The following is a 21,834-nucleotide window of genomic DNA, read 5'->3' as shown; positions in this document are numbered from 1 at the left end:
CTTCCCTCCCTCCCTCCCCTCTTCCCTCCCTTCTCTTCACTTCCCCTTCCTTCTTTCCTTCCTTCCTTCCTTTCTTTCTTTCTTTCTTCCTTCCTTCCTTCCTTCCTTAGTCTCATTTTGTAGTGCTGGCTAGCCTGGAACCTGGAACTCTGTATAGACCAGGCTACCCTTGCACTCACAAAGCTCTGCCTGCCTCTGCTTCCTGAGGGCAAGTGCCGGGACCATAGGTATCCACTACCATGCCAATCCACAAAGGAACTTTCACTAAGTCAATTTAGTGCACTAGAGTTTGGTGACTATCCAGGCAGCCCGACCTGTCCCTTTCTGTGTCCTAGTATCTGCGTATGTTCTTACTGCAAAGGGAGGATGTAAATATCAAGTCAGAAAACCACAGAGACAAAATAAGAAAACAAAACCAACCAAACAAAAAACACTTAGGAGAATGACCAAATTGGTCACTAGACTAAAAAGCTCGTGGAATGTTGAATATCAATTAGGTGAGCTTGTGATAAGACAGCAAGCCTGCTCCATGGGGCTTTCAAATTCCTGAAGTTATCAGTGTAGGCTGTGGTCATGTACACAGAGACGTAAGTATGAAGAACACCCAGGACCCCCCTCCCTCGGCCACGTGCTGGCCTCCTGCAGTGAGCGCCATTAAGGTGGAGGCTTGACGTCTGAGCCTCAGCTCTCAGCCCTTGGTACTCAGCACTCAGGCAGTCAGGCATGCCCTTTAGTCTGGAGTCAGTCCTCTGAGGCTATGCAGGGGGTGCTGGCTGAGTGACAGGTGGCTTGTCAGCTGAGGCAGGAATCTTTTCCAGGCATTGTTCTGAATCAGCAGGCAGCAGGGGAGAGCCTGTGGCTCCACTCCTGCCTGCTGTCACCAGAGCTGACAACCCCGCTGCACGGATGTTCTGGGTTCATACCCCGACCTGATACTAGCCAAGAGGAAGCTAGGCCTGTGCTTCTTAGGTGGAATGTGGCTCTAGGGAATGATTACCACAATGTTTGGTCACCTGTCCAGGGCCAGCTGGGTAGGCCTCTGCTTCACCTGGTTCCCTGATCATGGAGTGTCTTCATGGAGACTCTCTGTGACGTTCTCCCAGCTCTTGCTTGCTCCCTTGTGGAGCACTGTGTCAGAGAAGGACTATCTGAGGTACCATGGCTGGCAGTGCCTTCCCGCTGCCCCTGGCTGCAGTTGTGTCCGCATGAGGAGCCCAGCTCGGCTGGGTGGTGCAGCCAATGGTGCTTAAGAGGAAAGGTGTCAAAAAGAAACAACACTGTCGTACCTGGGAGCTATAGTCTCTGCCACACACCTCTAATACCATTCTCTTTCCCAGAACCCTTGGATGGGCAGGGCATCTGCTGGGGAGTGGGGTGCAGCCCCTTTGGTCCCCTTGACCCCCCTTTCAGGGGAGGAGCTTCCAAAATGGCCCATATTGTCCTAAGCACAGGCTTCAGCCACACCTGGGGCCTCAGGACCACTGAGGATGGCCACGTGAACCCAGGCTGAGTTCCTGGAGGCTGGGAACTGGTGTAGAGGCCAGCAGAGAGGGAGACAGGTGAAAAGGGTCTCTCAGCAAGGGTAGGACTGTGGGCACATCACTGCTGTGTGTCAAAAACACAGTTGAGGGCTTCAGCAGAGGTCAGTCGGTTGGCCTGTCTTGGCTCCCTGGTTTCAGTTACTTTTAATCTCCCTACCTGTATCTCACTAAAGTGTCTGAGGAGCAGTGTTTTTAGGGTAATTTGTTTCAGTGGCTAGGAATTTTGAGGAGCCCAGTAGGAATCAAAGAGAGGCAGACATGGATGGGAGTTACCTCATTCTCCAGCATAGTTCACTGTGCCTGTGCCCTTCAGTGCTCAGTGAGGCCAGCATCCTTAGTAGAGGAGAGAGCCCTACAGGGAGACAAATGCTGGTGTGTTTCAGATGTAAGTGCCTGGGCTTCGTGTTTCCCTTGAGCCTCCAGCCCCACCGCTGAGCTGGTAAGCTTTGCAGCTTGGAAGTGTGGGTAACCCCTTTCACTTAACTCGGAAGTGTGGGTAACCCCTTTTACCGACCTTGACCTCTTTGCCTTAGATCAAAGACACAGTGACCATGGATGCTGGGAGAGCCAACAAAGAGGTGGAAATCCTCCGAAAACAGTGTAAGGCCTTGTGCCAGGAGCTGAAGGAAGCCCTCCAGGAAGCAGACGTGGCCAAGTGCCGGCGGGACTGGGCCTTTCAGGAGCGGGACAAGATTGTGGCAGAGCGTGACAGCATCCGGTAAGGACTGGGCAGGCATGGTCCTGTGTTTCTCATGTGCACTGCAGTCTGTTGGTAGGGTCACACTCATTGGCTGTGTGTGCAGAGAAGGAGACAGGGACTGTAGTGCCTCCCTTCTCTCCCTCAGCTGCTTCTCACCTCACCTCTTGGCTTTAGAGATTTCTGTTATATTTCCTTCCTGATTCACTTCTAGACATCTTGAGTGTGAACTGTGTTCAGGATCAAAGCCAAATTTGTTTTTAGAAGCCATTTTTGTGAAATGTGTTTTGTTTTTTCTCTGTGCTGCTAGACATCTGCTGTGCCAGCATCTTAGGTTCCTGAGCAATAAGAGCTTAGAGGAGGCTTCCGTGTGTCTATACCTGGGGTGTTACCTAGGAGGGGCTCTAGGTCAGAGGGCAGGACAGCACATGAAGGTGACGTCCAGGCCCTCAGGCTGTCATGGGACATGCAGGCTACTCAGGGTGGAAGGAAGTCTCCCAGGTCCATTTGAGCCAGAACTGAAGCCCAAGTACAGTTTCTTCAGCAGGAGAGGAAGGATGAGTGCTGTGGGTGGAGGGGCAGTACCTGCAGTCTCTGAGGAGGAATTTGGGTGTGGCCAGGTCCTGGTCTAGAGAATCACAAGGAATAGGGTGACAATGTCCTTGAGTTTCAATTCTGAGGGTCTTGAATAGAAGCAAAGGAGTGTGGGTAAGATCCTGTGCCAGGGCAGAGCCAGGGATGATGGGAAAGGCACAGTGAGTTGGCCATTGAGGGAATCTGGAACACCCCTGAGACTATAAAAGGGACAGGCCTGTGCCCTGGCAGGGAGGCTCAGGAGGTGGAGATAGTTGACGAGTGGTATGGGAGGAGCGTTAAGGTCTTCTGGGTGCTTCCTGCTTGCTCTGGCTCTGGGTTTACTCTTCGTGTTCCTCCTGAGCTGAACTGTGATCAGGGCAGTAAAGGTTTTAGGCTGGGGAGGCATGAGAACCAGCTGTAGGTTCTCATTATTTTAGAGATGGCCAAGCACAGGCCCTCCTGGTGTAGGCTTGTGTTTCCTGCCTAGGTAGATGAAATGGCTTGAGTACCCCCTTCCCGCACTCCTTCCTCCGGAAGGTTTCCCTGTTGCACTGGAACAGAGCCACAGAGACAGCAAGCTGAGTCCTGGCTAAGTGTCCCTCAGCCCCGTCGTGGCATAGGTAGAAAGCCCTGTGTATGGTCAGCTAAGGAACTTAATGGCTGTGGGCACACTGAAGCTCACCAAGTGGGCTGAGGTCTCACTGAGGCCTGACTGGTGTCTCTGGTTACGTAGTGGGCTGGTCTGGGTGGGGTCATGCCCTCCTTTTGTGATCATTTGGTTTAGACTGAAACTTGGAGGGACAGACCTCAGGCCCTTCCTCCTTGCTTGCCATTCACAGTGACCTTGACCTCTGCTTTCTTTCCCAGGACCCTGTGTGACAACCTGAGGCGGGAGCGAGATCGAGCTGTGAGTGAGCTGGCTGAAGCCCTTCGCAGCCTGGATGACACTCGGAAGCAGAAGAATGACGTCAGCCGGGAGCTCAAGGAGCTCAAGTAGGCTTGGGTGGTACCTGCCTGGGCTGGTTGTTACCTGCCTGGTCGGGGCTTCTGTCTAGACTGTCCTTCTTCTCCCTTTCGGGTGGGATGCCCTTGAGTGCACTGAATAGGGACTTGTCATTGTGTCCCTTCATTCTGCTTCACTGTGAGAGGCTACCGAGTGGGTTTGAATATTGGCTGTCTATAGAAGATGGCACCAGCCTGTTGATAAGCTCATGGAGATGGGACAAGCACCTAATGCCAAGGCACATGGGAAGGCAGGGAAGCAAGCAGCAGAAACCGAGCACACCGCACTGCTGTAGACATGGTGCTCAGAGTGCATGGGAAGAGAAAGAGAGAGACACACACTTTGCGATGAAGTTAACAAGTGGACGGTTTTCCAGGGAGTTGTCACCGTGGCTTGGTAGTCTGTTCTACTTGTGCTCTGTAGATGCCCATTTGTAAGGCTGTTTGGATTACGGGGCACCTTCCTTCCAATCACAGCACCCTCCGAGGGGGCCATTTAGACACTTGGTGACCCTTAGCTATGGATAGAAAATATAAAGTTTAGAGTTTATAGTTGAAATTGGCAGTGCCCAATGACTCTACTTATTGTCTAGACTCAGACTCTACCTGGGAGGTGGCAGCTCTGCCCATCGTGTGGCTTCTCTAGAGCTGATAAGATAAGATAATGGGGCATTCACACATGCAAGCATAGAAGACATCGAAACCTCACAGTGAGCAGACCCTTTCAGAAGGGGGTGGCAGCTTCCCTTCCTTCCAATCATCAAGATCTGCCAAGATCAATAGCTTCTAACCTACACCAGAGGGAGCTAGATATTCTAGGGCTTTAGAGGCAACCAGGTAGGCCCTTGCCCAGGAACAAGGGATGGAGCTGGGTATGGAATCCCACCAGGCAGGAATATAGTTTATTGGTAGAGCATGGCACGTGCAAATCTCTCACTCATCTAGCACTGAAAGAGAAAAGAAAGAAACACCCATTTTAGGGGAAACTCTGGAAGCTCTGGAATGTGGTTTAGAAGGAGGGTCTCCATTTTGCTAGAGCCAGAGCATAGAAAAAGCACTGGCTTTTGTCTGTTCATTCATCATGCTTGCGTTTGCAGCTCCTCTCTGCTAAGTTCTCTCACTGGTGGCTTGCTGCTAAGGATGTCCCTACCTTCAGTCTGGAGAAGCATAGGTAGCCCCTGTGGTGGCGGGCAGAATGTCCTGAGCATCAGTGTGGAGCATCAGGTGGAACCTCACTGTCCTGGTGGGGATGGGCTGGGGGCCCAGAAGGAGGGATAGAAGGCTAAGTAAGTAGCCAGGGCAAAGGTGGGGGCTTGCAGCCTATCCTTAGGGAGACAAGTAGGTCCCTTATATGTCAGCTGGCAGTGTGGACAGACTTAAGGCAGCCTGGGCCCAGATATTAGAAAGTAGGCTATCATGTATCAGTCACCACTCTGTGATAAGTGGTCTTGGTCTTCTCTCCATCTTCTTTACTGAATTTCCCCCATAGTTAAAGTTTTTAATTTTGATGAAGTCTAAGTTGTTAAAGAGTCTGTTATGTATGGTATCTAAAAAGCCTCTTGTGTAACCATTAGCATCAAGGCTATTTGTTTCCCTAGACCTGGGATTCAAACCAGAGCCTTAAGATACTAGGCAAGCATTTTACCACCAAGTGACACCCCTAGCTCTTGTTTTTTGTTTTTTTTTTTGTGGGGGGGGAGGGTGTCAGGGTCTTACCATGTAGCCAGGCTGGCCTTTAACTCACCATTCTCCTGCCTCAGCCTCAGTGTTGGAGTTACTGGAATGTGCCATCATACATGGCTTCTTTCAAACTGTTTTGTGGTTTTCTGTTTTACATTTGAATATATGATATATTTTGAGTTAATAAAAAGGGTATGGTGTTTACTTGAGAGGAGTTTTTAAAGATTTATTTATTTATTTATTTATGCGTGTTTCTGTATGAAAGCAAGTGCCAGCAGAGGCCAGGAGAGGGCAACCAGTTCCCAGAATCTGGAGTTATAGATGGTCGTGAGCCACCACGTGGATGCTGGGAATTGAACTTGGAACCTCTGAAAGAGCAGCCAGTGTTCTTAATCACTGAGCCATCTCTCCAGCCCACCTACTCCCTTGGTAAACTGTGGATGTTGACCCACTCAAATTGTAGCCAGAGAACTGTCCTTTCAAATTACTTTTGTATCTTTACATCATTTGGTGGTATTTCCAGGGCTCTTATTCCATAGCTTCGATCTATGTGTCCTCACATAAACCCCACTGCAGCTGCTTCAGAAGGGGGGAGTCTTCAACTGAGTGAATCCTCTCTTGGAAATCTCTTTAAAACTTTATTTATTTTGTGTGTGTGTGTGTGGGGGGGTGCTCATGTGTGTCAGAGAACGTCTGAGTGATTTTCCTGCCTGGCCCTCCCATCTTGCTGAAGAAGTCCCTGGATTTCAGATGCATGCCGCCATATCCAGCTATGTCGGGGTTCCAGGGATAGGACCCTGGCCATCAGGCTTGCACAGCATGCTCGTCTGTCCATGTGGCTGTATCACCTTCCCTCACTTTGCAGATCCTTTCCAAGATGACATTAGCTAGCCTAAATCTCTTCCTCCTGAATTTTAGGAAAAGGCCCTTGAATTGGTTCCTTTCTTCTGTCTGTAATATAGTACCTGCCACAATCAACCCAACAGAGGAGGAGTTGTTTTTGGCTCATGGTTTTGTTGATCTTAGCTCATGGTTGCCTGACCCTAAGTCTTCTGGGCAGAACACAATGGTGTTAGGAGGGCGTGTGGTAGAGGATACTTAACGGGGTCTAGAAAACCTCTAGGCAGAGACAGGAGGATCTCCGAGTTCAAGGCCAGTGCGGTCTACAGAGCAAGTTCCTAAATTGCTTTAACCCTCTAGATAAATTTGGGGAGAATTTCTGTTTAAAAAAACACTACTATGAGAGGAAAAGGACTTCAAGAAGGCGCTGGAGCATGGCATGGTTTAACCCCAAAGACATGATCCAAGTGACCCAGTTTAGAGTCCCCACTTTCTACTTCCCACCACCTCCCAATAAATTAGGAATCAAAGAAAGGGTTGACCTGTAGATTGTAAGGTCCTTATTATCTCGTTGTCTCTAGAGACACCTTCATAGACACACCCACAGTTGATTAGTCAAGTTGAATCAAGTTGGCAATCAACTAATGCCATGGCTGGAGAAATGGCTCAGCCGTTAAGAGAAAGCATTGCTCTTGTGGAGTACTCTCGTCGGGCATCATCATCCCATGTAACTCCAATTCCACGAGGACCTAATGCTTGGGTCCTTGCAAGGATCCAAGGTTGCCTTGCAAGGCAAGGCAGTGCAAGGCAATGCAAGGACCTTGGCTGCCTTGGGCACCTGCACATGTCTTCCTACCCATAATTTGTTTTTTAAAAAAGACTAATCGGCTAGGTGTGTATGGTGGTACATGCCTTTAGTCCCAGGACTTGGGAGGCATAGCCAGGAGGATCTCTGAGTTCAAGGCCAGTGTGGTCTCCGTTCCTGGATAGCAGGGCTACACAGTGAGACACTGTCTCCAAAACAAAACAAAACAAAACAACCCTAACCATCACAGTTCTACCTCTGAGCCTTGTAGATGCTAGATAAGCATTCCACCACTGAGCTACATTTCTAGGCCTCTTGCTAGCCTTTGACCTAAATTGCTTTAAGCCTCGAGATAAATTTGGGAAGAGTTTCTGTGTTTAAAAAACACTTCTATGGAAATCCACTGATAATTCACAAAAGCTTATCAGGAAGCTTGAATACCAGGGGGCAGAACCTTCAGTTTTGAGCCATGATTCAGTGAGATGTTCTCCTTCAAAAAGGTCACTTCTGGGGCTGAAGATTTGGCTCAGTGGTTAAGAGCACTGACTGCTCTTCCAAAGGTCCTGAGTTCAATTCCCAGCAATCACATGGTGGCTCCTCTGTAATGAGATCTGACGCCCTCTTCTGGTGTATCTAAAGACAGCTACAGTATACTTATGTATAATAATAAATCAATCTCTCTCTCTCTCTCTCTTTTTTTTTTTTTTTTTAAAAAGGGGCCACTTCCACAGCTCTTGTGTTCACAGGGAGCAGATGGAATGCCAGCTGGAGAAGGAGGCCCGGTTCCGGCAGCTGATGGCCCACAGTTCACACGACTCAGCCATTGACACGGATTCCATGGAGTGGGAGACAGAAGTTGTGGAATTTGAGAGAGAGACGGTGAGCTGCCCTGGGTGGGCGTGCTTGTCCTCTCTCTTGGGTGTGAGGACTTTGGGGCAGTAGAGGATGTCCCTGTTCACTCTTGCTTCATGGCTACCTCCCCCAGGTAGAAAGCATCTCTTCCTTGTAGTCACTCATCCCAGTTGGGGTTGCTGTTGTTGAGATGAGTCACCATGGCCAAAGCAACGTGGGGAAGAAAGGGTTTATTTGGCTTCTGCTTCCATATCTTTGTTCATCATCAAAGGAAGTCAGAATAGGAACCCAAACAGGGCAGGAACCTGGAGATAGGAGCTGATGCCGAGGCCATGGCGGGGTGCTACTTATTGGCTTACTATCCATAGCTTGCTCAGCCTGCCTTCTTATAGAACCTAGGACTACTGCCCAGTCATGACCACACCCAAAATGGGTTGGACCCTCCCTCATCAATCACTAATTACGAAAATGCCCCATAGGCTTGCCTGTGGTCTGACCTTATGGAAGCATTTTCTCAAGTGAGGTGTCCATCTCCCAAATGACTCTGTCCTATGTCGAATTGACGTAAGACTAGCCAGCATACTATCCAAGCTGGGCTACTGCTGTATCTCATGGTGGTGCTGACAAATCCCATGGAAGGCAGAGTCCCCAGTGAAAGACCAGGGGCGACACTCACAGGGATATCTGCAGTGGCTGGAACGGGCAGGTACAGCTGTTCATTCGATTAAGTGCCTCGCTTGAGGTTTAGGGTCTTTCTTCTCTTTGTTTGGTAAAGATCTGCTGGTGCTGTTTTGACAGGAGGATATTGACTTGAAAGCACTTGGGTTTGACATGGCAGAAGGTGTGAATGAGCCTTGTTTCCCAGGGGATTGCGGCATATTTGTTACTAAAGTGGATAAAGGAAGCATTGCTGATGGTCGCTTAAGGTAAGAGCTGAGCAGATCCAGCCCTTGCAGGGCGGGGGTGGGGGTGGGGCGCTGCTATCCAATGTAGAGCACTCCGAGGAGGACAGCTGGCAGCAAAGTGACATGTCCTAGTATGAGAGGACTCACAGAGCTGTCTGAAGATCCAAGCTCAGCTGGATGGTCTTAAAGGAGACTGCCTGCCAGGTGCCCCCTGAATATGGCTCTTCTCCAGGTAGCAGGAGCTGTGTTTTTGCTTCTCTGTGAGATCAGGGCTCAGGGTATGTGATGAGAGCAGGGAGTGGCACTGCCTGAAGAGGATAGAGTGATAAGCTGTCCTAACTACTGCCGAGTCCTGGTGTGAACACTGCATCTTTTAATCATTAATCTTTATAATTAGAGGCAAGCGCAAATCTTGCCCCACCTTACAGATGAGGACACAAAAACACCAGGTGCCACAGCTAGTAAGTGGCAGAGTCAGGATTTGAAGCCCAGGTTGTCTAACGTCAGCATCTGTCTAACACCAGCATCCGTGAGTTTTATAACCGTGCACTCTGGAGGCTGCAACCCTCTTGAGTTTGGATGCAGGGAACCTGCTTGCTGACACATGAGCCCGGAAGTGGGCATGGTAGTGAGAGGCAGCTACTGGTCCCAGGGTCTGAGTGGGTACTTGCCTGACCTTGTCCTTCCTCAGGGTCAACGACTGGCTGCTGAGAATCAACGATGTGGACCTCATCAACAAGGACAAGAAACAGGCCATCAAGGCACTCCTCAACGGAGAGGGAGCCATCAACATGGTTGTGAGGCGGAGGAAGTCCCTGGGTGGGAAGGTCGTCACACCTCTGCACATCAGCCTCAGTGGACAGAAAGGTAGTAGGCCTCAAGGTGAGGCAGACATCCCCTCTGTTGGAGGAGACTGTTTGTGGGATCACCTTGTTCCCAGGGGTGCATGTTGATGGTGCTGTCCTTCTGGGAGGTCGCCTGAGTCTCCAGTGCCTGACTCACCAGAGAGGGGTGTGATGCTCCCTGTGGGATGGCACAGAATGGGATTCAGTCCCTTTGATAAATGTAGTCAGCAGAATCGGGCTGGGGCAACCAGGCCAGGTCATCCAGTGCCCTCCTGTGACTTGTAGACAGTGGCATCAGTTTGGAGAATGGAGTATATGCTGCTGCAGTGGTGCCTGGAAGCCCAGCTGCCAAAGAGGGGTCCCTCGCCGTGGGAGACAGGATTGTTGCGGTAAGTCTCCAGAACAGAGCGAGTCGTCTGCTGCACAGGCCGGGAGCCTTGAGTAAGAGGTCATGGGTAGTGCGCTGTATGAACATTAAAAATAATCCCTTTTCCCTAAGGAAAGTGCTGAGTCACCGTGGCAGTGACTGCTATAGAACATTAGGAAGAACAGAGCAGTCTAGGAGGAAGAAGAGAAGCGTTCCTTTTGCTGCTGCACCCTGAAGGCAATCACGCCTTTCTTAAGCGTTCCTTAGTGTGTGGACGCCGATAACGGACACTTTCCCAACAGAGAACACCTGGGATTTGTTTCTCAGTCATGTGTGTATGTATGTATGTATGTATGTATGTATGTATGTATGTTTTGAGAGGAGATAAGGCAATCCAATAATCCTCCTGCCTCAGAGTGATTGTGTCTGGTGTAAATATATTTTTTTACTGAACAGTATGCCTACTCTACTAGCTTTATTTTTTAATTACCAACATAAAATCTCTTTGCTATAAAATAGTCACATGGTTAAAAAAACACACATAGAGCAAAAGGTAGTGTTTCCCCTTCTGTTTTGAATTTGCTCCTAGAGATTTGCCCCCACATGGAAGGTGCTCCAGCCCAGACCTCGGGTGCTCAAGTAAGACTCTACGTAGCCGTCTAGGGCTCTAGCTCTGTGTTTAAACACAGATGCATTCTGCATCACGGTGCTTTCTCAGTCTGTCCTTACTAAGGATACCTACCTCACCTCACAAGGCCGGGCTGCTTGGTTATGCATACATAAAACTGCCTCCTTGCATGACATAGCCATCATCACCATCTGCTGTTGTCTCAGGTCCCGCCGTGAGCCTTCCCTGTAGTACAGCCACTCCTGGATGCCCTAATCTCAGCACGAGATGAGAATCACGAGCATCTGCTAAGCATCAGAGCTTGCACACGTCAGTCTTCACACCAACCTGCTGATGTGGGAAGCGCAGTGTGCCTTTTGGTGGCACTGTAAAATTCCAGTTCTGTACAAGACTGTAGTGACAGCATGTCCTCTGGTTCTGGAGCCACCTGTGGATTCCTGTGGCTAACAGTTCACTGGGTTAACTTCCAGCACTGCTTCACGAATGCCCATCTCCAATGTTATTGTATTTTATAGCTTTGTTTTATAGCTCATGTAGAACGGTGATGTCCTCCTTGGTTCACCTTGCATTTTCTTTTTGACCTTATGACCTAGAGAGATTAGTGTCCTCGGATCCTCCTGTGGGACCTTTTTTTTTTTTTTTTTTTTTGGTTTTTTGAGACAGGGTTTCTCTGTGTTACCTGGCTGTCTTGGAACTCACTCTGTAGACCAGGATGGCCTCGAACTCAGAAATCTGCCTGCCTCTCTGCCTCTCAAGTGCTGGGATTAAAGGCGTGCACCACCACTGTCTGGCCTGTGGTACCTTCTAAATTGATATAATTTAGAAGGTATAATTAGAAGATCAGTGTTGGGGATGGAACTGAGGGTGTAGACTGTCATGTGTGCTAGGTAAGCTTCCACGTGGAGCACCTCCTCAGCCCCTACATGGGCCTCAGGGATGTCAGCTTATGTTACTGGCCAGTCAGTTCAGTGTGGGCATCTTTGCCTCCATAAGCAGTAGTCAATGGCTACCAGTAACTCCTCCTGTCAGCCTCACCAGAACCTAATGGAGAGAACTCATCACTGTACATCCTTGCCAGGGTTCCTCAGATTTGAGGAGAGCCAGTGCTTAAAAACAGCATGGTCGTATGGAAAGGTCCTGAAACTGGAGAGAATGCACATTAATTGCCCTTCCCAACAGAATCACATTCTGTAGAGATTTTCTTTTTATATTTTATGTGTGGAGGTGGCAGTGTGTGTCTTTGTATGGGTACTTGTATGTGCAGATGTGTGTACGCATGTCTTCCAGAACCTGTGGAGACCAGAGAGCACCCTTGAGAGTTACTCCTGAAGAATCTTCTATCTTTTCTTGTTTTGGAATTGTTTTTGAAATGATATCATATGCAGCAGTATGAGGGCACAATGAAACTCTGTGATGTCATAGTGGAGCATTGTGATGCCATACAAACATGACATGTCTTGGCACAATTGAGCATTGTGATGTGATGACACATGATGATAGCACAGCTGAGCAGTGTTGAGTAGCACTGTGCTAGCATACTGGGAAAACACAGTAGAGCATTCTGATATCATGGTGGAGCTGTAATGTCATATGCAGTGTTGTGACAGCGTCATGGACCATCGTGATGCCACTTTGAAGCAATGTGATGTTCCAGTGGAGCAGTGCCAACACTATGAACCACTAGAAACACAGTAGAAAGTAAAATTATTTAAAAACAGTGATGTGAAGGGTACCATTTAGTATTTTGTTGGCACGTTGGAGCATTGTGATGTCACACACTAGAGCTATGATGTCATAACATGTTGCCTTGGCACAGTTGAGCATTTTGACATGGTTTTGTATTGTGTGAGACTTTTAAAAATATCTTTCCCTTATTCACTGACAGTTTCACATGTGTATACGATCTATCTTGAACCCCTCCTGCTTCCTCTGACAGCTCCCTCCCAGAACTACCGTGCCTTGCTCAGATGACAGGACTTCACAGCACTGCTCCCCAGCCTCCACTTTTAAGTTCTCTCTGTCTCCTCTTTTCCGTGTTCTCTGAGACTTGGGTAGTTGATATAGGTGATCAGTTTAGGGCTGATCACTCAGCAACTGCTCATTCTCTCCATGTTGGTCAGCTATGAGTCAATCCGTTAACCAGTGTCCACTGCAGAGAGAGGCTTCACCAGCTAAGGTTGAAAGTAGCATAAAACCACAGATGTAAACATAAGTAGTTAGAAGGTGGTAGTTGGACAATATGACCATTTAGCAAAACAACAGGCTCCAAAGCCATGAGCTTTAGGCTTGAATTCCTTTCTCTGGGGCCGACCTCGGATTCAATCAGAAAGCCCTTAGTAACCCTTCAGACACAGAACTATTTCTTTATCGTACAGGTTCCCCTTCTGTCCCCTCTTTATCGTTCCCCTCCTGCACACACAGTCTGTCACCCTATGAATGACACCATACAGTGTGTGACTCCAACAAGGCTGTATTCACTTGACACCACCCTATGACAGCCTCCAAGTGTTGTGGGTCCCAACATTTAGTCTTTCCATTCCTAGGTATCTCCAGGGCTTGGGTGCACCAAGGCATACACCATAGCACGTGCTTTTTTTTTTTTTTTTAGAGAAAGTTTGATCGTGTCTGTGAGAGATGAGGGCAGATTCTAGGAGAGGGAGTTGATTCTCTTTGATAATGGCAGAGCTTCATTTCATGTGGTACTTTGTGTGTCACAAAGGCCTCTCCACCCAACTCTGGGATGTAGATGTATATCTTGGCCACTCACACATGAAAGAATGGACTGGTAGCACACAGTAGGATGTCTCCCTGGGGTCCCCTGTGTTCTGATCCCATCCAGTGTGATGTTAGGATTGTGTTCCGCTTGCTTCAGAAGATACTTACCTAGGTCCAGGTGCTGCTGGGGAGGGTCTTGCTTTCCCTCACTAATCCCTGAGTTTGGCTCCTTACATAAAGAGTCCTAGGATTGGCAGGTGGGCCTAGCCCCTGGCCTGGCAGCCTGGGATCACTGAGGCTGCCCCATCAGTAGTCCTGACCAGCTCTCTCTTTGGCCCTAGATCAACGGTATTGCACTGGACAATAAGTCTCTAAATGAATGTGAATCTCTGCTGCGCAGCTGTCAAGACTCCTTGACCCTCTCCCTCCTGAAGGTGGGCACTGGGCACTTCTGCCAAGGTTGGGAGGGTGAGAAGAAGCCTCAGCTTCATGCTCCTGAGCTGTTTCTAAAGGGTACCAGAAACCTGGGGGGGAGGGGGAATATATTGGTTTCCAAATGCATGGTGTAGGAAAACTGACTGGATATAGGTTAAAAAACAATACCGTTAAGAACAGCTGGGCACATTTCAATCGGAACTGGACAGTCTGTTGGTCCTAGAGATAATTAGGCTTGGCAGTGAGTGACCTTGGAATTTAGTGGAGAATGGCCATCTGTGATGGTTCACTCAGAAGTTCTCAGCTGAGGAAAATGCCAGAATATATGTCCCTTTCCAGTGTTCTTTATGTCAGCATCGATGAAGATGATAAAGGCTATCTGGTAAAATTGTTGAGTCTGGTGGGTGGGTGTATAGGCATTCATATTTCTATATCAGCTTTCCTACATAGTTGAAAAGGTTAACAATAGAAATGTAGAAACACATTATGAACTAACCAGTACCCCGGAGCTCTTGACTCTAGCTGCATATGTATCAAAAGATGGCCTAGTCGGCCATCACTGGAAAGANAGGCCCATTGGACATGCAAACTTTATATGCCCCAGTACAGGGGAACGCCAGGGCCAAAAAAATGGGAATGGGTGGGTAGGGAAGTAGGGGGGAGGATATGGGGGACTTTTGGGATAGCATTGGAAATGTAATTGAGGAAAAGATGTAATAAAAAAAAAAGAAATTCTCAAAGAATTAATAAATAGCATATTAAAATTAACAAAAAAAATGTAGAAACACGAGTCTGTCCATTTCACTGTGAGATGTTTTCTAAGTTCCTCTTTTACACTAATAGATGTTTGGGGACTGTTGTAGGTCTACAGAACATCTGGGCTGGTAGACTGTTCTTGTATGTTGCTTCATGTAGGCCTTCCAGCCTAGGTTTCCCTGGTATTGACATCTTGAATTTGCGTGGTACATTTGGTATGGATGATGTGCCCTCACTGCTGCCTAGCTTAGTGGGGGTTCACTGTTGATGTTGTATATTCTGTGGGTTTGCACCAGTGGTTCTCAACATTCCTTATTTCTCAACCCTTTAATACAGTCCTCATGTTGTGGTGAAGAAATTATTTTCTTTGCTACTTTGTATCTTCATTACTGTAGTTTTGCTACTGTTATAGATTGTAAGGTAAATCCCACAGGTTGAGAACCATTGGTTTGGACACATGTATACTAACATGTGCTATCATTAAAGTACTCCACAGGTAGTTTCACTGTCCTGAAAGTCTCCTGTGTCCTGCTAGGCCATTTCCACTTCTCCTCTGGCTCCTAAGAACCACCAATCCTTTTACTGTCTTCAGACCTCTGCCTTTCCTAGAACACCACATAGCTGGGCCCCTTTTCATATAGGCTTGCTAATTTACAAATGGTTGTTTCTGTATCTTTTTGTAATGTGAGAGCTCTCCTCTTAGCCCTGGTTAGTTTTCTGTTGCCTGGGTTACCATGAATAATTTACCTTTATGCTTAATGATTCTTACACAGTGTGCATGTTGGCTGCAGATAAGTGTTTAAAGCCAATAGGATTTTATTGCTCTTATGAGTTTTGAATAGCCAGGCTCATTAGAAAACTTCACTGTTAGACACTAGTATGTACATCCATCTGTGTATGCTTGTTCTGTGTCTGTCTGTCTGTCTCTGCTGAGGAGCTGTGACTGTTCTTTTCCATTGCTTCATTCTGGGGATGGTTTCCGATCGCAGTTGCAAAGCAGTCGCATCTCACCTCCTCTCGCTCTTCAGGTGTTTCCCCAGAGCTCCTCATGGAGTGGCCAGAACATCTTTGAAAATATCAAGGACTCAGATAGGATGCTGAGTTGCCGAGCCCATGGCCCAGAGGTCCAGGCGCATAACAAACGGAACTTGTTACAGCACAATAATTCCACGCAGACAGACATTTTCTACACTGATCGGCTGGAGGACAGGAAGGAGCTGGGACATTCTGGAGGCAGCAGTTCTTTTCTCCACAAGCCCTTCTCTGGATCCTCCTCTCCAGCCTCCCCTCAGGCCTGTCCTAGCACCTCTGAGCGTAGTCTGAACTCATTCCGCTCTGATACCTCTGCAGAATGTGGCTATGGGCTGGTGGATGTGCGGAGCCAGCGGCCACTGCTGTCTTTTGAGACTGAGGTGGGCCCCTGTGGGGCAGTAGAGGTTCCCCTGGACAAGATAGATCCAGAGGGCTCCAATAGTGGTGGGACCTGGCCCAAGGCGGTGCTTGGCTCCACATCAGGGCCTGAGAAACTCTCTGTGTATAAGAAACCCAAACAAAGGAAGTCCATCTTTGACCCAAATACTTTCAAGCGCCCACAGACACCCCCCAAAATAGACTACCTGCTTCCAGGCCCTGGGCCTACTCATTCCCCCCAGCCCTCAAAGAGGGTAGGATCTCTGACACCCCCAAAGCCCCCCAGGAGAAGTGACTCTATCAAGTTCCAACACAGGCTGGAGACCAGTTCTGAGTCAGAAGCCACTTTGGTGGGCAGCTCACCTTCCACCAGCCCTCCCAGTGCCCCACCCCCCAGCATGGACCCCAGCGAGCCCACACATGCTTCACCTCCTCGGAAAGCCAGGGTCCGCATCGCCTCCAGCTACCACTCTGAAGGGGACGGAGACACCTCCTACCTGCCCGCCAAGAAGCCTTGTGATGAAGACCTCACCTCCCAGAAAGTCGACGAGCTGGGGCAGAAACGGCGCCGGCCAAAGTCTGCCCCGAGTTTTCGGCCCAAGATCTCTCCAGTGGCGATCCCTGCTCAGTGCCTGGAGGTAGAGGTTGGGCTGGGGTTGGAGCGGCTGAGATGGGGGCCTGCAAAGTAGCCTCCACAGCTTCCCAGGCTCGTGCAGAGCTGTCGAGCGCCTTTGTTGTTGGCATGTGCCTTCGTGGATACCCGTGAGCAAGTCCCCTCTAGGAGATGGGAAAGGTCATGGGACATGTGTGGGAAATGGCACTAAGAGAACACTTGCCTAAACATAATGTTTGGTTTGCTTTCTAAAGAAGTTTTTGAGCTTTAAAGTGACAGATCTGCCCTAGAACATGTGTGGAGATGAGTGGTCCGTCCATGAGAAGCTGGTAGCTGGGCAGAGGAGCTGTGTGTGCTCATTTCCAGAAGGGGAAACCGCTTTGAGCTGGAACTCCTAGGGCATGGTGCCACAGTGCACGCTGCTCACTGCACAGCCAGGCTCTGACATGCCTTCCCACCCAACATCCCTCAGTGCACAGCCAGGCTCTGACACGCCTTCCCACCGCCATCCCTCAATCTCATTATTTGAAAGACATATTCTTTCCCTATGTTTGTCTTCTGATGGGGTCTGGAGGGGAAACCCTTTGTCTGCGCGGGTGTTGGGCAGTGTGAATGGGCAGTGTCTCCTCCCACTGGTCACTCCTTAGCCTGAGTGGGAGGAACTGGTGCATGGGCAGAAGTCTAGGTACCAGCAGACACTCTTGCCGTTGATTCTGCAGGAGCAGGAGTGTGTCCCAGCCAGCGGAGAGCTCTCCCCAGAGGGTCAGGAATGGTCCCCGTACTCACCAGGGCATGCTAGCCGGCACGGCAACCCCCTACTCTACCCCAACCGGCCATCTGTGGGTAAGCTTCTGGGACAGGGACTGGGAGCAGGGTTGTTCTGGGATCACAGGGAGGGCCAGCCTTTCTGAAGAGGGGATATTGTCACATATGTTCAGCCCATAATCGTGGTTGTTTTAGGTCCCGGCTCTGTTAGATATATTCTTGGCTCATTGTGAGGGTCAGTCTTCTCTATTGGTTGGGGAAAGGCCAGTGGTCAAAGCCATATGGCAAATTCAGTGGCTAAAAGTCTCTACCTAGAATCCTTTTTCTTAAAGACTGCGACTGTTTGGTGTTTGTGGGAGGGTGCTGTCAGGGTTTTCTGGAGCTACTGTTCTGACCCAGCTCATTTCTAGGCACCATTCCCCGGAGTATGACCCCCGGCACCACTGTGGGCTCCATTCTGAGGAACCCCATTTATACTGTGCGCAGCCACAGGGTGCTTCCCTGCGGCTCGCCACCCGTGCCCCGTGATGCTGGCTCCCAGAGCTTGTCTCCCAGGTATGTCAAGGCACCCATCTGATCCCGAGTGCCAGCTGTCCAGTCTCCTGGTCGGAGAGCTATTCACACAGAGGCTTGTGGACAGAAAAGCCTCTTGGCTAGCTAGGGAAGGGCTAAGGAGGCGAGGAGGCAGAGCTGGGCTTAGAGGATGCCATATGAGCTTGCGCTGGTAGTAATGAAACCCGAAATTAAGAAAAATGCGGGAAAGGGCTCAGGATCAAGCTATTCATTTGTTTGGCGATTTTTTAAAATGAGCACCTGCTATGCGCAATGGTTGTTCTGGTTTCAAGATCAGATAGTGGTAAACTTGAAAGGCAGCTTTCCACTATCCAGGACCCTCAGTGCACATCCAGCCTCCCCCAGACCATGGCCACTCAAGGCAGAGTCTTGTTCACCCTGCCCATCCAACCCCGTAGTGCCCCTTGTGTGGTCCCTCTGCCGCTGACGGGTCCTGAATAGATGCTGTCTGTGAGAAGCGACTGGTGTCAGTCTGCTGTCCTAGGCAAACAGCAAGGACACCTTACTCTTCTGCCTTAGGGAGGTTCAGGCTGTTTACTGGGTTTCTCCTTGGTGGTCATGTCTAGTCTTAGCCCTTCTACAGGGCCCCTCATCTCTCTGATTCACTCACAGTGTCCAGCATCAGGGACGCCTCAGCCTGGACCTGAGCCACAGGGCCTGCAGTGACTACCCTGAGATGAGAGCCTCCCAGGGTTCTAACTCTCTGCCCTCCAGTGCCCGCCTTGGTAACTACCACTGGTGCTCGGGTTTTAGTACCCAGGGCTCTGGGTGGGCTGCCCACGAGACTCCGTTCCCTCAACTCCCTCCTCTGGACGGCTGATATCCTGTGAGCTGTCTATCATATCAATGTTTTCTGAGCCGCTGCCATTGCCTGCAGGCTCTATGATAGCTGCATGGTTGTTCCAGGTGACCTATTGTTTGGAGTCTTGTTTCCTGACCCTGAGTTAGCCATTCTGGGTGTCCTATATGGAAACATCCTTGGGGGAAATGTAACCCAGAAGAGGGGGCGGGGTTCTGTTGCCTGGTAGCAAGATCCTGGGAGAGGTCTTTAGGGATTCAGAGAGAAGATGGAACATCTGCTGCAGCAGCTAGGTGACTGTTGCATTTTGGGGCATGTACTCCTGTTCTGGAACATTCCGGATCTGCTTCTCTATAGTCCTCCATGGATTATTTCCCTCCGGGATATTCAACAGCCCCTGTGTGTCATTCATTGTGCTTACTGCTGAGTGGAGGTGAGGATCTAGGGCTGTGGTTTAGTCCCGAGGCTTGACACTGTGTCTCCTCCTGGAACAACAGGCTCTTCCAGTAACCTGCAGTTCAAGGCTGAGCGGATTAAGATCCCATTAACACCAAGATATCCCCGGTCTGTCATGGGCTCTGACAGAGGTAAGAACTGGGCATTCCCTCCTGTGCCTGCTGCCCCTGGGTCTCCTTCTAGTCATTTCTGTGGGCTACTGAAAGATGACTGAGCCTAGCCCTCACCTGTTGCTGTGGGGACAGTAGGCAATGTGGAGACCTTCATCAGAGCCCCGGTCACAGGATGAGACCCACACAGCTTGTGTCTAGATGGCAGAGCCAGTCACGTGCACCCCTTCTCTCTTGGCAGGCTCACTCTCACATTCTGAATGTAGCACTCCTCCCCGGTCCCCGCTGAACATCGACACCCTGTCCTCCTGCAGCCAGCCTCAGACCACAGCCTCCACTTTACCCAGGATTGCGGTCAACCCCTCTTCCCATGGGGAGCGGAGGAAGGACAGGTGAGTGTAATGGACATCTGTGCCTGGGGTATCCCGGGGCACTCCATTTCTGCTCTGGTGATGGGGTAGTCCAGAGTGTCTGAGGCCTACTGTAGAAACAGTGGGTGCTGGAGACCCAGCAGGAACAGAGCAAGGTGGTCTCTTTCCCCAAAGCAGTGACTAAGCAAGATGCTGGAGATGGTCTGGTGGCGACAGCAATCTGGAAGGCCTTGCTGCTTAGCTGCTTGCCAGGCCCGTTTACAGTGCCGCCCGCTCAAGAGTCTCAGTTGCATGAGCGGTCCTACAATTAAGTCTGTTTCACAGCAGTGGGCTGGAGCTGTGTGGATGCAAACAGTGACTGCACTGAACGGGGCTCATTCTTATCTCTTGGTCTTTGGCCCCCACGTGTAGTTTGCTGTATCTTTGGTTCTTTTGCCCTGCCCCAAAGTTTATTTTATTTTACTTTTTTTGGAGAAATGAAATGTGCACAGGGAAGTTGATCTCTGTGAATTGCAAGATAGCCAAGTAAAAGTCTGTCTTACTACATAGTAAGACCCTGTCGCAAACAAACAAACAAACAAAAAAACAAGAAAAAATTATATAAATAAATAAAGCAGGTCATACTTGATTTGAAAATCTCAACTTGTGAGAAAAGTATTACCCCAAGAGCCCAGGGGAACAGGTGTATGGAACCCCTGGGCCCTGTCCCAAGGCATCAGGACCTAGGGCAGTCAGTGTTCAGGGTCCTTTGTGACAGGCACACATGAGAATGTAGAGGGATTTGCTTAGCTCGAGCTCTGGCTTTTCCAAATGTGTGTCTTCAGAAGTATAAAGGGCCTTGTCACATGTGTGATGCACCCATCATCAGCACCCTGGTTTGGGAGAAAGCCAGGTAGTGTGAGTGATTCCTACCCTGCCAGGGCTCCCAGTAAAGTCAGAGATGAGTGATGGGAAGATGGAAGAAGTAGACAGCCGCAGCTCTCCCTTCAGATGCCATTGCTCACAGTCTTTGTGAGGCCTCTGTCAAAATCTGCCCATGCATAGATAAAACAGCTTAGTTAGGGTTTCATTCTTGTGAAGAGACACCATGACCAAGACAACTCTTATAAATATAAAAGCAAGCATTTAATTGGGGCTGGCTTACGGTTTCGGAGGTTTAGACCATCATCATCATGGTGGGGTGCTGGAGGAACTGAGAATTCTATACCTTGATCCAAAGGCAGCCAGGAGGAGACTCTGTTCCACAACTGGGCAGAACTTGAGCACTAGGAAACCTCAAAGCCGGCCTGCACAGTGACATACACTTATACCAACAAGCCACACCTCCTAATAGTGCTATGTCCCATGGGCCAAACAATAGATTTAAACTACCACACTGGCATACTTGAATAAAAACAAACCCACTGACATAAACATGCATAATAGGTCACTAGGAGTTTCTCCTACCCAGTTTCTCTGTCTTTTCATGTCAGGAAACCCTGATTCATAGGGTCATTTGGAAGTTTCTTGGATGTGTGTGTCTGTCTGTCTGTCTGTCTGTCTTTCTGTCTGTGTCTGCCTATGTGTGTGTATGTATCCATGTGTGTGTCTGTGAGTTTGTCTATGTATATGTCTATGTGTCTGTGTCTATGTCTCTGTGTGTGTCTATCTGTCTGTCTGTCTGTGTCTGGCTATGTGTGTGTGTCTGTGAGTTTGTCTCTGTATATGTCTGTGTGTCTACGTCTGTGTCTGTGTCTGTGTGTGTGTGTGTGTGTTGAGGTATGTGTACATGAGTGCAGGTGTTCCCTTGGAGGTCAGAAGAGGGTATCAGATCCTGTGACATTGGAGTTACTGGTGGTTGTGAATGGCCCAACATGACTGCTGACCACTGAATCAGGTCCTGAAAGAGCAATACACATTATTAAGAGTGAAGGTAATCTCTCCAGCCCCAGCATCTTAGCTTTATTGTGACATTATTAGATTTGGTCACCCACATTTTTGTTTTTTGTTTTTTTTTAAAGACAGGGTTTCTCTGTGTAGCCCTGGCTGTCTTGGAACTCACTCTGTACACCAGTCTGCCCTCAACCTCAAGTGCTGGGACTAAAGGCATACAG

At 49.2% G+C, this 21,834-nt stretch overlaps 1 protein-coding gene across 3 annotated transcripts in view; it reads left to right on the top strand.

Moving 5' to 3' along the window:
- The window catches only part of Dlg5 (discs large MAGUK scaffold protein 5), a 114,324-nt gene that overhangs the window by 72,524 nt on the left and 19,966 nt on the right, over positions 1 to 21,834 (top strand). For 2 of the 3 annotated variants that reach the window (XM_029469074.1, XM_029469073.1), the window contains 13 exons: positions 2,075 to 2,259; positions 3,682 to 3,807; positions 7,858 to 8,020; positions 8,792 to 8,919; positions 9,590 to 9,765; positions 10,029 to 10,132; positions 13,795 to 13,887; positions 15,673 to 16,692; positions 17,387 to 17,510; positions 17,843 to 17,987; positions 18,618 to 18,730; positions 19,302 to 19,391; positions 19,612 to 19,762. In XM_029469074.1, the coding sequence (XP_029324934.1) occupies positions 2,075 to 2,259; positions 3,682 to 3,807; positions 7,858 to 8,020; positions 8,792 to 8,919; positions 9,590 to 9,765; positions 10,029 to 10,132; positions 13,795 to 13,887; positions 15,673 to 16,692; positions 17,387 to 17,510; positions 17,843 to 17,987; positions 18,618 to 18,730; positions 19,302 to 19,391; positions 19,612 to 19,762 (2,618 nt within the window). The remainder of the gene's footprint in view (positions 1 to 2,074; positions 2,260 to 3,681; positions 3,808 to 7,857; positions 8,021 to 8,791; positions 8,920 to 9,589; positions 9,766 to 10,028; positions 10,133 to 13,794; positions 13,888 to 15,672; positions 16,693 to 17,386; positions 17,511 to 17,842; positions 17,988 to 18,617; positions 18,731 to 19,301; positions 19,392 to 19,611; positions 19,763 to 21,834) is intronic. The other variant, XM_021181701.1, reaches the window with a different exon arrangement.

Source organism: Mus caroli, chromosome 14 (assembly GCF_900094665.2).
Source record: "Mus caroli chromosome 14, CAROLI_EIJ_v1.1, whole genome shotgun sequence".
Classification (NCBI taxonomy): domain Eukaryota; kingdom Metazoa; phylum Chordata; class Mammalia; order Rodentia; family Muridae; genus Mus; species Mus caroli.
The sequence above is the reverse complement of the archived record's forward strand: the minus strand, read 5'-3'. Positions and strand labels throughout refer to the sequence as shown.